General features: G+C 39.5%; 1 protein-coding gene across 1 annotated transcript in view; it reads left to right on the plus strand.

Annotated features, from left to right (window-relative positions):
- The first annotated feature begins 6,118 nt into the window (after positions 1-6,118).
- galnt18b (UDP-N-acetyl-alpha-D-galactosamine:polypeptide N-acetylgalactosaminyltransferase 18b) overlaps positions 6,119-14,406 on the plus strand; it is a 66,010-nt gene continuing 57,722 nt past the window's right edge. Inside the window, exon 1 of the mRNA XM_046387876.1 lies at positions 6,119-6,854. Within this exon, the coding sequence (XP_046243832.1) occupies positions 6,617-6,854 (238 nt within the window). The 5' untranslated portion in view covers positions 6,119-6,616. The remainder of the gene's footprint in view (positions 6,855-14,406) is intronic.

The raw sequence follows: 14,406 nt of genomic DNA on the forward strand, positions 1-14,406 counted from the left end.
CTGACCCCCTTTTTGCTGTGAACTGCATATGTTGTGATTCAAATTCCATCTTAAATTATTTACTCAATCCTTTTTTTCTAACTGGAGAGATTATTATGATTAAGGATGAGGTTGAGTCATCGCAGCATAACTAAAAAACAATTTGTCTTTGAGTCAAACCAATTTATTCAGTTTTTCCTCAGCCAGTATTTTCAGTGTTGCTGTATCAACACTGCGTTTGGAGGCTAATCCTTGTCAACACTGGCCTGCCATCATCACAGCTGCCCTGCTATGAGCAACAATCTTGTTTCTCTCTGTTTTCTGCCTTTTCATTTTATAACTGTGGAACACAACCACATCATTTATGCTTGTGCTTACTTTTCTTAATTCTCTTGTACCTCAGGCACAGACCGCGATAACTTTACTTGACTTCTTCCTGCTTGCCCACCTCCTCCCATCCGCAATTTCATTTTCAAGGCACCGAACTGAGAGCTTGTAAACACAATTTCCTGAGTTATTAAAACTCAGAGCACTGACCGCAAAATGCACAGAGAAATGAGATTAATGAAATTATTCTTAAGTGATGGAATATTATAGCCTACAAGTGGACACAAGTTTCTTTGTATTTTAAATCGTCTCCCCGGGTACAAGGTTGGTGTTGGTGTGGAGCAGACAGGACTTGTAGACACATGCCACCGATAACCTGTGCAGCCTAATGCAATGTTGCACAACAGTCCTGCAGTGATCATTACAATGTAGAGCCTTGTGAGGCTTAATCAAAGATCTGTGTGTGCGCAGTTCTGTTCATTAGCTATAGATGCAAGCAGGTTTTAATGCTCTTCCTTAAGAGAAAAGACCATAAGCTGTTTATTATGTGATTTAGGTCACAACTGCAGTCATGTTTTTATTGTTGATTATATGATGATGATTAACTGCTATTCTTTCTGGAACATGTGCAAACTTTCTGGTGAGATAACTTCAGCTGTGCTTTAAGAAAAGAATGTTTTGTTTTGTGGCAAGTTTTATTTGCAGAGGTTGAGACAAAGACACAGTTCTCTGTTTCTTCCTAGTGTTCAGGTACGTTTGCCGAGTAGGTCTCCTGTATGGCACAACCCATCCCACCTCCCACTTCCTGTCTGGTGAGCTGAAGAGAGACCTGATCCAGGTCCAGCTCGCTTATCTTGGGATGCAGTTCTGATAAATAATTGGCCATTTTGCCACTCGGGGTAGCTGGGATTTCAAATCTAACCTCTAGTTATTTTTTCAATGTTAATCCTTGTTCAGGCTGTCACAAATTACATTTGAGGCACTTATTAAAAGCCTGGCACTCTGTAATTATCAGGAGACTTAGCTAGTAAGTATAGTTCTGATAAATGATAGCAGACACACACACACACACACACACACACAGAATATGGAACAGCTTTGACTGTTTTTGATTAGTCATCAGGTAAGAAGTGGGGTTTTATTCTTTTTTTGTGTATGTTGTATAGTGCTTATTGTAAGAATAGTTTTTTGTTAATATTTATGCATTTGCTTTTAAAAGCACCCACAGGCTCTTTTATCTTTGGTGGTTTATCTTAGAATATGATTTATCCAAGTTGCAATAAAATAACTTTGCTTTACCAGATCCCTCTACTGTTATGTTGCTTCCATGTGTAACAAAGTGGGCTGGCACATGTATGTACGCCACATAAAAAATAAATGAAACTACCAACAAGTGTATTAAACTCAACAGTCTCAACTGTAAGGTGTGTACTGTGTTTTGTCTCCACCAGCTCCACACTGTCTGTTGCAATTCAAGCCAATCTAAAGATCAAAAAGTATAGTTTACCAGAGAAAGATTCAAAAGATTCAGCGTTTATTGTTGAATTGAACGGCATTCGACTGAACGGGCACCTGTGAAGTTGTGTCCACCTCTTGTAGATTAATTAGACGTGTGAGGCTTTTCTGAGTCTTGTGTTTTGTTTGCTGCCTTGCATTTCACTTGTTTCATCATGTATTACAGCATTTCACTTTGTCATGTGAATGATTGTGATTAGAAAGATCTGGAGAGGTTCGCATTTTCTCTCTGTGGAGTCCTTCGAGACGTACTTGTGATGAAAGGCTCTATAAATAAATGAAGCTTGAACCTACTGTGATTCTCATCTCAAAATCCCTGTGTCTCCATCAGGAAATATAGTTTTGCAGCAGCTTCACTTAATATGAGGACTTATTTAAAATACAAATAATCACAATGCAGTGTAGAGTAAAAGAAAAGCTTCTCTAATATGAGTCTTTGCTCTTCAGCTGTTGGCAGTGAAGACTATTAATATTACTTGGATCCACCTTAGTTGCAGGTGATAAAAAAAATTCAGATGGAGACTGAAAAGGCAAGTAAGTGTAAGTGCAGTGTGCTTGAACAAAACTGCATTCAGTTGATTCTTGTGTACATGTTTTATGAGAATAACAGCATACATGCAACTTTTCATATATGGGCCCTGATGAGAGAGAAAGGCTGGTGTGTGTCGTGTGGCGTTATGAAATTTTCTTTTGATTTGACTGCAGAGAAGATGTCAAAATATTTTGTTCATGTACAAAAAAAAAAGTCAAACAAAATAGCATGTGTGCATGTGTAGATTATTATGGCTGCATTAGCGCCTGCCTGCCTGTCTGTTAAAGTCTGTGAGAGGTGTAGAGACATAGATGCTATAGATGCTGACCTGCAGTATGTTCAAGTGAACTGTTTTCATGAGTCTACCTGTGAATATACTTATGTTAAAAGTTAATAAACACTATAAATAAAGGCAAAATCTGATATTCACTTAACACCAAGGTGACTTTGTGTTTAAGGTTTAGTGTAAGGATTTTTTGAAATTCAAATTAAAAGCCTTTATTCAGGCCTCTGTACAACAATCAGTAGTGTGCAGCGGTTAAACATAAATTAATTGAAAGTGAGTCTGGGTCTCGGGGGAAATTTCTTTTTTCTTGTCAGCCCCCACACAAAGAGAGTTCAGAGTAAAGGGTCAGCCTCCTACACCATATGAAGAGTGGATTTGTGCCAACCATTTCTATCCTTTAATAGGGGGATTCTCAGACAGTCAGGAGGTCAACCTCAGAACCGCACCTTTTGAGGCTGGCAGGGATTCAGAGTCTTTTCCAAAATCCCTGCCTCAATGTGGACAAAATTTTTATTGACAAATTCTCTTTAGTTTAAAGCTCTTTATTAAAAGTGTGATTATAGCAGAGGGTTTAAAAATTTATCACAATCATTTACTTATCTTACCCATGTTCCCGTGTTTCCTGCGCCTAATGCTTATACGTTGAGCATGTGGCTCATTGATTAATGCTCGCTGTCTCCACAGCTGAGGAACTCACAGCAGTGGCGTCTTCGTCTCTGGGACCTCACTGTGATGATTATAGGATAACCTCTCACACACATTAATTAATCAGCCCGAAAGAAGACCATTCGTTCAGACTAAATGCGACAGCTGCTTGGCTGATCTCTCAGTGGGAGCCTCATAGGCCCCTGATACCAACCTCAAAGAGTCCCTGAGATTGGCTCCAATTCAAAAGAAATCGATAGAAGTTGCAGGTCTAACACCCGCAGGTGTCTATGGCTTGTCAATTAAATGTGGACATGACTTTGTGTTTGTCTTCGTGACAACACTTTGTGTTACAGGGACTTTTAGTGATTGTACTCCCAAGGACAAGCTTTGTTTTTAGGTGCTGCTCTTTAAACAGACAAGAGGGTCATAAATAAAGTGAAACCAGAGTTGAAGCTACTCACCAGTGATGCTCATATATCACAGTGTACCACACTGTTAGTTAGAAAACAAGCTAATCTTTGAATCAGTCCTTCAGTGTGACTATCCGGTGTGAGCCGAGATATAATTTTCTCATTATAATTTCAATCCACTTTAATTTTATTCATCTCCACGCTGTGCACATGTCTGCAGTCTGAGAAGAATCACATGAGCCATTTGAACTTCAGCTGCACGAACCCAAGACTTGATTAGAATAATTAAATCTTTCTCAAATTTCAACACAATATTTCTCAGCCCATATTTCAAAAGTATATTTTCAGTGATGTGAATGTGAAATATGATATGATATGAATAATATGAAAAAACTCATCTAAGGGCAGAGTGTGTTGTAATCTGTACAGACTGTAAATTCTCTTGAGGCAAACTGTGATTTGTGTTTCTGAGATATATAAATAAAATGGACTTGTCTTCTTAAATGTGAGCGTTTGCTGCTTTGCATCAAAGGATGATGGACATTCCTGACAGTTTTATAGAGCAACTACCTAATCAATTACTGGCAGAACTAGTGATGAAGGGTGTTAATTGTCCTAAAGACCAGGCTGACATCTTCAAACAGTTTTTTATTATTTTTTTCCTCTTATTTTTTAATGATGAGCCTTCAGGAAAAGAGAGTTTGTGCCATCGACTGAAGGGCCCAAAATTCTCCAGTTTATGGACTTTCAATTGCATCTTGTGGGTGAAGGTGAGATCAAATGAGTACAACAGAGTACTTTTTCTTCACATCCACATAAAAAGCAAGTAGAGAAAAACCTTCACACATTGCAAACTTTTTTCCACTCTGGCAGGTCTTTTAGCTGAGATGAATGGGCCGCCTGCTCGTGTGTTGGTCATCTCACATCCATAAATGACTGCAGCGGAGCACACAGGACAAAGGTGTTGATTACGGAGGAAAGACTAAATTCATGTTCATGTTTTTAATGTGAAGCAACAGTATGCATTGGAGTTGAAAATAATCAGGTCCTACGTTAAACGCCACCTTTAAAAGTTACATTTGCTGATTTACATGGCATATTTCCTCTATAATAAATAGAAGTCAGCCACAAATACACGACTCAGTTATATTTTGCTCTGGAAAGGCGTGATTGTTGATATTACTGCAAACAAAGTACTTGCCAGTGTTTGTATTGGTGTCTTTCCCTGTCGAACTTCACAAACATGCCGTCAAATCAGCTATCATAAAAAGGCGGTTTATTCCATCTATCAAAATAATTCATGTATTATATTGATGCAATATTTATTTATTTGTCATCAAATATAATACATTCACTCTGGCAGCCTGCTGAGCCGTAGCTGTCTGGCACATTGGATGACAATGGCTGTTATTAGCAAATAATCATCTGGTGAAGATGATACTGGAAAATACTGTCAAAACACAATCAAGAATTTGGGGGGAAATACAGGAAAAACCTCATATCCATTCACATAATGCAGTTTCCATGTGCACTTACAGGATCCTCAGTAACAGACAAATGTAAGCTGTCCATAGACAAATAAAATGATTGCAGGTTTTTCTGCAGTAAACGACAGGCCAACCAGCCTCAGATACACAAAAGAAAAAAATTAAGTGGCAGCTGTCAGACACACATAAATCCAGAGGCTCCGGTGCACCAAGCATTACACTCCTGCAGATTTGTGAATTAGTGCATGGAGAGTGAACGTGGGCGCAAAAATTCGGCTACATTTTAAGCTTGTTTCCCTTTCTGCTCGACCATTTGATGAGCCCCATTCCCCTTCTCAGCTGCAGAAACATGCAGGTTGTGTAGGTGCCTTCACCTCACTCTACAAAAAGTGGACCTGTGCGACGAAAACATCCCTCATAACTGAATATCTTTTAAGATAAGATTCATAATCAACATCGAAATGTACAGTTTTTGTAGAACAATGATTTCTTTGCCTCTCACCAGGTTGAAGTGCTGCAGGTCTTCATGTTCAGTTTGTCTGCAGTATTTTTCCTCTGAGCAGGGCTGCTGTAATTACCCTGCCTGCTATCTTTCCCCGCTCGGCTCTAATTGCAGCAGCATGTGAGATGAGTGCAGCCTCCTCTGCATCCTGTGCGTCTCATAGTGAGCTGGACCAGAGCCAGACCTATAACATGACCCCACCACACCTTGATTTCCCATTGAGATCCGTTGTCTCTATCTTGTGGTTTGATTCAGTATTGCAGTAATAAATTTACTCCACGTTTGTTGAAACATCTGATGGCAAATTACTCCAAAAGTGTTTCCAACTCGTTCACGAAATTCTGATTAAAAAAACAAAAAAAAACCCAACAACTCTGAGAAAATCTGCGCTTCAGCTGCATTTGTCTCACTGGCCACGGGGAAGAAATCACGTCAGATGTGCAGTGTGAGGTCAGTGTGGCGAAAATATGTCACTGTTTGGTCAGAAATAGGTTTTAACACTTTGTGCCTTGCTCGATGGGAATCGGATCAGATCGGATCCACTTTCACAGTGGATCAGTGCGCAGCGGGAACGCGTGCAGCAGGGGCGGCTGTCAGTCCTCGCCATCTCTCCCATTGGCTGCTGCAGGATGCTCGGTGTCTCTCCCGTTTCCTTGATCCTCAAATGCAACTGGAGCCGAAGGAGGTTTGCAATGGATTGAGAGAGGGAACCTTCACCTGTAGATATTTGGTATTAACCTGCGGTTCGCCACTGCCAAAAAATAAAAACAAAAACGCACGCCACTTTTGAAGTAAAGGCTCTGCGCTTCGGATATCGCATCGCTGCACAGTCGCTGGAAATAACTTCATTTTTCCAGGATTTTTGCGGGCGACTGTCGCCCTGTGCTCCGGTTTGACGGGATACTGCAGGCTGTATGGAGGGATGTCGGCATGGCTTGCACCAGGAGAACCAAAACTTTGGTGTCCACATGCGTGATCCTGAGCGGCATGACCAACATTGTTTGCCTGCTCTATGTAGGATGGGTTACTAATTACATCGCCAACATTTACATCAAAGTCCCGATGCCTTTACAGGAGAGAAAGTTAGAAGGTGACAAAAGAGGCGACACTATCCGGATCATGGAGAGGCTCGATCGGCTGGAGAATGTGGTCAACCAGCACATACAAGGTAAAGCCTCCATCGCCTTACCTGTACACCTCCCTTGATGGAAAGTTTTAATATCCTAACTTTTATTTCGTAACGAGGTGTGTTTGTTTTGGTTTGGTTTTTTTATATGGTTACAACAGGAACTTCTATCGTCTGCTTGAGACTGGGTTATTTGGAGGGTGTGATAGAGGACGAAGTACAGTGAGGCTGTAACCTAACATATTTTAAAATGGCCTTACATAAACAAGAGATACATGTAGGCTGCTATATATATATATATTATAATTCTACCATAGATAGATAAAAATGCGATAGAGGTTTATAATATCCACTGATCCAGTGGTTTGCAGGCCGTGAAAGAACCTGATGTTTCATTCATTAATGCTGTTAAATACGTGCTTGTAGCTTCATTGAGGTTAATTTGAATGTTGGATTGTGCTGAAACCAGCTACATATTCTTTAGAAAAGCTGCTCATATGCCAAACTGCACTCCACCTGAGAATATAGTGTGACACAACGTTACGCACCCTTACTGAGAGTGAAAAAGTGTTTAGTGCCGGCAGTTGAAAGAAAAATCTGCAGTAAAATTCAGTTCCAACACATTATGTTATTCAGTTTCCGTGCTGGAGCATGTCTGACTACGACTGAAGAAGCTGGTCTGTCGGTCCATTCATGCTTCAGATATTTTATCCAAGTTAATTGAGGATATTTATGAAACAGTTTGAGTCCATTTCTCTGCTCCTTATACATTATTTAACTCCATCTTGTTCTTTGAGGAATGCCTGGAATCCTTTTTCTCAAATTCCTTCAAGCCTTTCCTCCACTCCTGGTGCACAGTTACTTTACACTTGATCACACACAGTTAATTTCTCTCTCTTCTGCGTCTTTAAAAGAAGCTATTCTTGTCATCACAGGAGGGCTCATTTTGGGCAGGTCCCAATCTGAAATGGCACAGAGCTGGTGCACAAATGAAATGCAGACAGAGATCGACTCATGCTGCTGTGAGCAATAAGGGCTCTGTGCTAAGCTTGGGTAAACATTCCTCCTGGAGGCAGGTTCTCCATTTCAGCTTGGCACCCAAAGGCGTCTGCAGGGCAAAGCTTTGTACAGGTGCCCCCAGTGACTTAGCTCCGAAGTATGCGTTTCAACAGTTTCTCTGACAGAGAAGCTAATTTCTTGTTAGATTTGTGCTAAAAACGGCCATGTTTTGGGAACATTTTTGGAAACCTTTATCTAAAATTAAAGATGATTATCAAAAAGATCACTCTCACACGTGTTATAAAGCTTGCCTTGTGCTTTATTTCAAGCCGCTTATATTTCAGTTGCGCCTGCAGCAAATCAGCTGTAACTACACCCAGTCAAGAAATACTCCCACATGTAACCTGCATGAAGCCGCAACATGTTGCTTTTACACTTTGGTTTGAGATGTGGATTTTGGATAGAGCCAGAGAGCTGTTTCCCCTGTTTTCACTGTTTGTGCTAAGCTAAATGAAGCTGTAGCTTCTGATGAGATTGACATAAGTCCTCTCATCAAACTCTCCAACTGAAAGAAAATTGATAAAATGTCGCATTCATCCCTTAAAAACTAGCTGCAGCTCCTTGTCTCGTCATGCCACTTTCGAAACTAGGACAGTCATTCTGTAATTAGTTTTTTTTTTTTCTTTTACTTTTTTCACTTCCTTGCAGTCATTCTCTCATGAGCTCATGCACAGTCAGACAGTATCATTATCAAGTGATTTAGTTATTTGTCCTCTTTTCGGTTTGTGGACCTGTTTCCAGACTCCTGACATAAACTTCAGGGACATGACAGAGATCAGATTAATACCAACAGCTTAAGTGATGAGTGCTTTTGGGTTTGGGAGTCTGGGAGTCCAGAGTCATCGCTGACAACAGAATCTTTTGGGGCTAATGTTGGAGAAGACTGTTAATGTCATATATTTGCAGCAATAAAAAAGCTGCTCCAACAAAATCACTTGTCACTTTTAGTACGCGCCATATTGTCTCTGTTTCTCAGATAATTGCTCTGAATGCATCTGCTGCAAATATAGACCCATAATCCCAGTCTGTAAGTGGCAGACGGCGTCAACAGCCAGTGAGCTTCGGGCAGACAGTCAATGGTGTACTTTCAACATAGCTAAAAATACATTTCATATTGTGTTGTGAGAAGAGTGCAGAAAGAGTATATTTTGACTCCTGCATTCTTTAGTACGGAGCTGTGACTTGCTCTGAACTGTTTTAGTGCACCATAAGACCAGTGCGAGCTCCCACACCACGTAGCATTACTGCATGTGAGAATGAAACATTTACTGCAGCTGACTCACTGTGGACCGTCAAAAGTGATGTCTCTGGTGTCAGCTTCCCACTCAGAGAGGAGACAGAAATATTCCACCACTCTGACTGTGTGATGAAGTTAAGTGGTCTGTTATCAGGACAGAGCAATGTGGCAACAGCACACAAACTGGCTGAGCTCTTTCTTGTATTAAGTACAGACAGCAAAGGAGAATTTATTGGGAAGTTGGACTGGACAGGTTCACACACGCCCACCACGAGGGCTGTTTGCTACACTCTTTGCCTTAATGATATACCAAAACCAAAACTGCTACCACTAGTAACAGTCTGCAGAAGACGTTTTCTGGATATACTTCAAGATATCTGATGTTGGAAAGGAAAATAATTGTTAGTACTTTTCCTTACTTGTCTCTTAAAAAGTAAGTTGAAAAATGAAAAAGTGCTGTAATTGGTGTGATCATTGTGGTTTTGTACAGCTACGTTACTGAACATACATATGCTCACATACTTTGGGATATTTGTATTTCTTTATGTGCATATTATGTGCATATTATCAAAATTCCAAATATATTTATATAATCTATTTATTATGTATTGCTGTCCTTGGGGTCGAGCTATTGCTTATACTTATGCAGGGATAAATAAAACAGTATTATGCTGCAGTTAATGATTATTTTCATTATTTTTGTGATTAACTATTGAGTGCATGAATTGTCAAAAAATGCTGTCAAAACAAAAAATTCAAACTAGATGTGAAATCCTTGATGATTAACGTATAACCAGTGTGATTCATGTTATTAAAGACAAAACCCAGCAAACTGTGTGAGACGTGTATGAATGCCTGGTATGACAGAAATGCTGTTTTTACAGAGACCTGTTATAATGGGATGCTCATGAAAAGGCAGATTGTTTCCTGGCTTGATCTGACCTCGAAGGAAGTGTATTACCAGAGTACAGTCTGACTGAATGGCCATGAGGCCTGCGAGAGCTCCTCATTAACACATGATGACTTAGCTGCAAATGGTAGCGACTGCTCCCAAGATGGCTTCAAGCAAATCCACCCGTCAAGGCTGTTGAGCAGCTCAGTAAGTCAGGGTTTCCATTGATGCTCAGATCATAGTTATATTTGGGTGTTTATCCGATTTGATATTCCATGGCCACAATGAGTGCGGGAGTGTAATAAATGAGTGGAAGCACATGCGTGTATATGGGTGTGTATGGGTGTGTATGCATGCTTGTGCTTGTATTTGTGCTTGTGCATGCAGGCTGAGGTATGCAGCTCCAAAGAGCACATGTTACGCTCAAACATATTTCCAGTCCCTTTAAAGTGCTCAGTGCTCTGGGAGAAAGAACAGTTAAAAGACTCTTTTGATGCATTTTTAGAAGACGGCAACCTTGTTTCTCACAAGATAAATTCCTTTTTTTTTCTTATATTCCCTTTTTATTTAAGTATTGAGTGAATAGTGTGATGTAACAAGTTATTAGATGTCTAAATGGGTCTCATAAAGGTATTAGAATATATTAAATGCTAAAAGTTATCAATGCATAATCATTATATTGACTTGAATGTCTCCACTACTCAGAGAATTATGTGAAAATCTCACTTTTTAAAATGGGCTTCGTGTGCAGAGACCTGCAGGATTTGCTTCAGTGCTGCTTGGGCTGTTTGATTCTGTTTAATTTGAGCCCTCTCTTTTTTCCTTTTTCCCCTCTTTTTTTCATACTTTTTCTGACAAATGTGGCATGATTTAGTCATAGGTGATTATTAAAATGCTTTGTAATTTTTCTTACATATTTAAAAAAAAAATCTTCGTTATGCAAGCCCGTTCATGTGTTGAGTTGACACTGAATATTTACCCAACAAAAGAGAGGGCAGTGATGCTCTTCTCTCAGCAAATTGGGACTCACTTCTGTAGTGGTATGACAAGAATCAGCCAGAAGACTCCTGTTTGTTGGCATAAACTGAGTGGCTAATTAAGGTGAATGAGAGGCAGGTGTGCTGGCATGGTGATCAGGTGACTGGGGAACTGCAGGAACAGCTGAGGGACACTGCTGGGTGTGGAGTGAAAGCTCAAGTGACAGGATGGGTTAGAACTGTTGGGAAAGGATGGCGGGCAGAAAAGTGCTGAAGTGTACAGGGATGGGAAGGAAATGTGACAAGCCGATATCAGATATTATCCACTAGTATCCACTGGTTTGTCTGGGTCTCGTGTAAAACAATAAATACATAAATAGAATTTGCAGAAATATTTTAGTCTTGTTAGGTTGGCAAAATTTCATGACTTACTCATTGAGGAGCTTGGTAGAACAATGGGAATCTTTATAGACTGAGAGATGTATGCCTATAATAGCCCAGCTCCCTGAAAGGTGTTTGTGAATTCTTAAATTGGCATCCATTGAAATAAAGAGAAGAGTCTTTACTGTTCTCCATAATTGATAAATATGAAATTAATGTAACCATGGTCTCTATAAACATCGCGCTGTAGATTTATTACAAGCCAGATTCATCAGTCAGCATTTTCAGCTTGTAGCCTGTAGGCAGGGACGCAGACAGAGAGACGTGCAGAGAGAGAGAGTGAGTGTAGGAGGGGTAAAACAGAACAACCCCCATATTCTTGGTGGTAATTCCAATAAATCAAGAAGTTATTGAAATATAGGGATATGAATGCACTGGAGAATGTTTGGTAATGAAAACAATTAATTATTCTGACTCCAGAGGGCAAAATAATCACAAAGCGAATAAATTAGTTATGTAAAAGCCTCTTACAAGAGTGTCGATTGAAAGGTCGTCCCCTGACAGTTTCTACTAAATAGATCAGTTCACTATTGCAAATGTTCGTAGTGTAGTTTCTTCCCAACTGATTTGCTGCAGCCACAGGAAGAATATGAAAACAACCTTGGTGAGTCAGATTGCAATGCAGTTCAGCTGTGACTATATGAGATTTACATCAAGTTGACAACAAGGCATTTATCTGTATACATTAATAAGCAGTGATGTATTCATATGAACTCATATGAGAAACTTGTAAATGCGTTAAATTATTTGACCAGTAGGGGACAAAAAGTTTCAAGACGTCAAATGTTAGACATGTTACAACCCTCTTACTGCCCTCGTGAACTGGACTGCCAGACTACAGACCATGTGTGGTTCACCTGCAGTCAGTGCACAAAGCCAATCTGTTCACAACCCAAAACCTCACCAACCTCAATATATTCAGTAAAAGTTTACTACCTTAAAATAGATTGCATAAGTGTTATATTTGGAAGCTGCATTTTTTTCCCTCCTCTCAGTAGATCTTTCTGTCTATAAGACAGTGGACTCTCAGTATTCGATTTGTCTTTATTGAGTCAACTGTTGCTGATGTGAGGTTATGATGGGAGAGGTTGGAGATGGATTATGGGGTGAAACCCAATGAGACAGAAGCGAATTACTGTGGCCTCGAAACAAGATTCATCAGAGTTAAAATATATTTTGATGGAAGATCTAGATTTAAGTCTAAGATCTTCTATCAACATACAGTTTCCCAACCATCACTCATCATTAATCGTCACTCTTACAAAAGAAACTGTATCTGTTATCTGCCACAGTGTATTGCATTTCGAATTAAAAAAACAATGTTATGATGTTATCTTTCTTCCATTAAAAAGGTTGTTGTATGAGCATCCTTGAATGCGCCACTGAAACACTTTGTCTGCGGTTTGTCTCACTTAAGCTGTGCTCACTCAGAACAAGTGTTTTATGGGCTCCTGCTGTCATTTGTAATAATTGCAGAGAACATCTGTGTTCTTCATCCTGTGGAAACCTGCTGGATTTGTAATTGGTAAAACAAAAATGAAGTCCTTTTTGGATATGATTTATGTCTCTTGATGAAGCATAATGTTTTTGGGTTAAAGGTCACTGTGAGCTCACAAAACACTGTTTTAGCCGAACTCAAGAATTCATTTCTTAATTATGACAACAATTTCACACAAATGCCTAATATGATAAAATGATTAAGTGTTTTCTGGCCATTATTCAACAGAACAACTCAGGAATAGAAGAGGAAATGGTAACCATATTTCACCTTTGGTCAGATATAGATTTGGTGACACTGAGGAAACAGTGCTGACTGTATGGGTCAATTAAGATGTGTGATTAGCATCCACGTACACAATTTGTAGCTTCTTTGAAGCACTGTAGTCCAAAACAAGCTCATTGGTTTTGATGATACAAAGCTTCAGGTGATAGTCATTGCACCATGTGATGAGTTTGGACTGACCCTGATGTAAATTGCTCCTTAACTGTTGTGTGGAAGCATAAAACTGAGACACAGTAATTCTCTTTTTACTATTACAAATCCTTAACAGTGCATATTTGTTTGATGTTTTAATACTAACCTACCCTGCCAACAATTAAAGGTCAAAATTGTTATTATTTGTTTGGCATTTGTTTGTTTCATGTATTTATTTAAGGAACATTACAGCCTCCTCATCTCTCCACACAGCGTCTGACTTACTAACTAATATTTTCATCTGCTGCTATTTGTCATTTCCTTTCCATTTAAGCCAGATGCTTCATGTAATTTTTCTGAATTTCACTTTTCACTTTCAAATTGAATACTCAGATAATAACAGGTGCATGAGAAGTCTCTCTCCCTCAGCACAGGCCTCACTTCTTTTCACCTGCTTTTTTTGTACTTGCTCTTCAGAGAAATATTCCATGTAAATTTGTCCCACGCAAATTATGTGAAACTTAATAATTCCAGTCACACTTATCATATCTTCTCACATTACTTGCAAAATCCTCCATCACAATGCATGTGCAATAAAGCAGGAAGCACCTTTCATAGTGTGCTTCAGATCACAAACAAACTGTGAAAATGTGCCACAAACAAGGTGCAAAAGCCTTATTAATTCTGACATAGAACACTAGGCTGGGCTTTGGGCAGATGGTGTATAATTATTAATTAAGTTGTATTTATTTAAATAAGCACTTCTTCCCATCTAAAAATTTTTAGATGGGGAGGAGTGGGCTTTCTGACTTTGTTTGGGTTTACATCAGTGAGCAAACATTTGATCATGTTCACCAAATGAAGAGGTTGTAAAAGTGTTTTATTCCCAAGTTCTCAATGCCCTCCACCTTTTCCACGCTGGCTTTAAGAGAAAGATTTAAGACTCTGAACGGTGGCTGTCAAGCAGCATCTTAGTACCTGGTGAGAAGAAGAATAAGTCTCCACAGGACTCAGTTATCTTCCGCTGTTTCTGGCATTTGAGTGCCAAATGTCTCAAGGTCATGACAAAGCAT

This window comes from Scatophagus argus, chromosome 1 (genome assembly GCF_020382885.2).
Source record: "Scatophagus argus isolate fScaArg1 chromosome 1, fScaArg1.pri, whole genome shotgun sequence".
Classification (NCBI taxonomy): domain Eukaryota; kingdom Metazoa; phylum Chordata; class Actinopteri; family Scatophagidae; genus Scatophagus; species Scatophagus argus.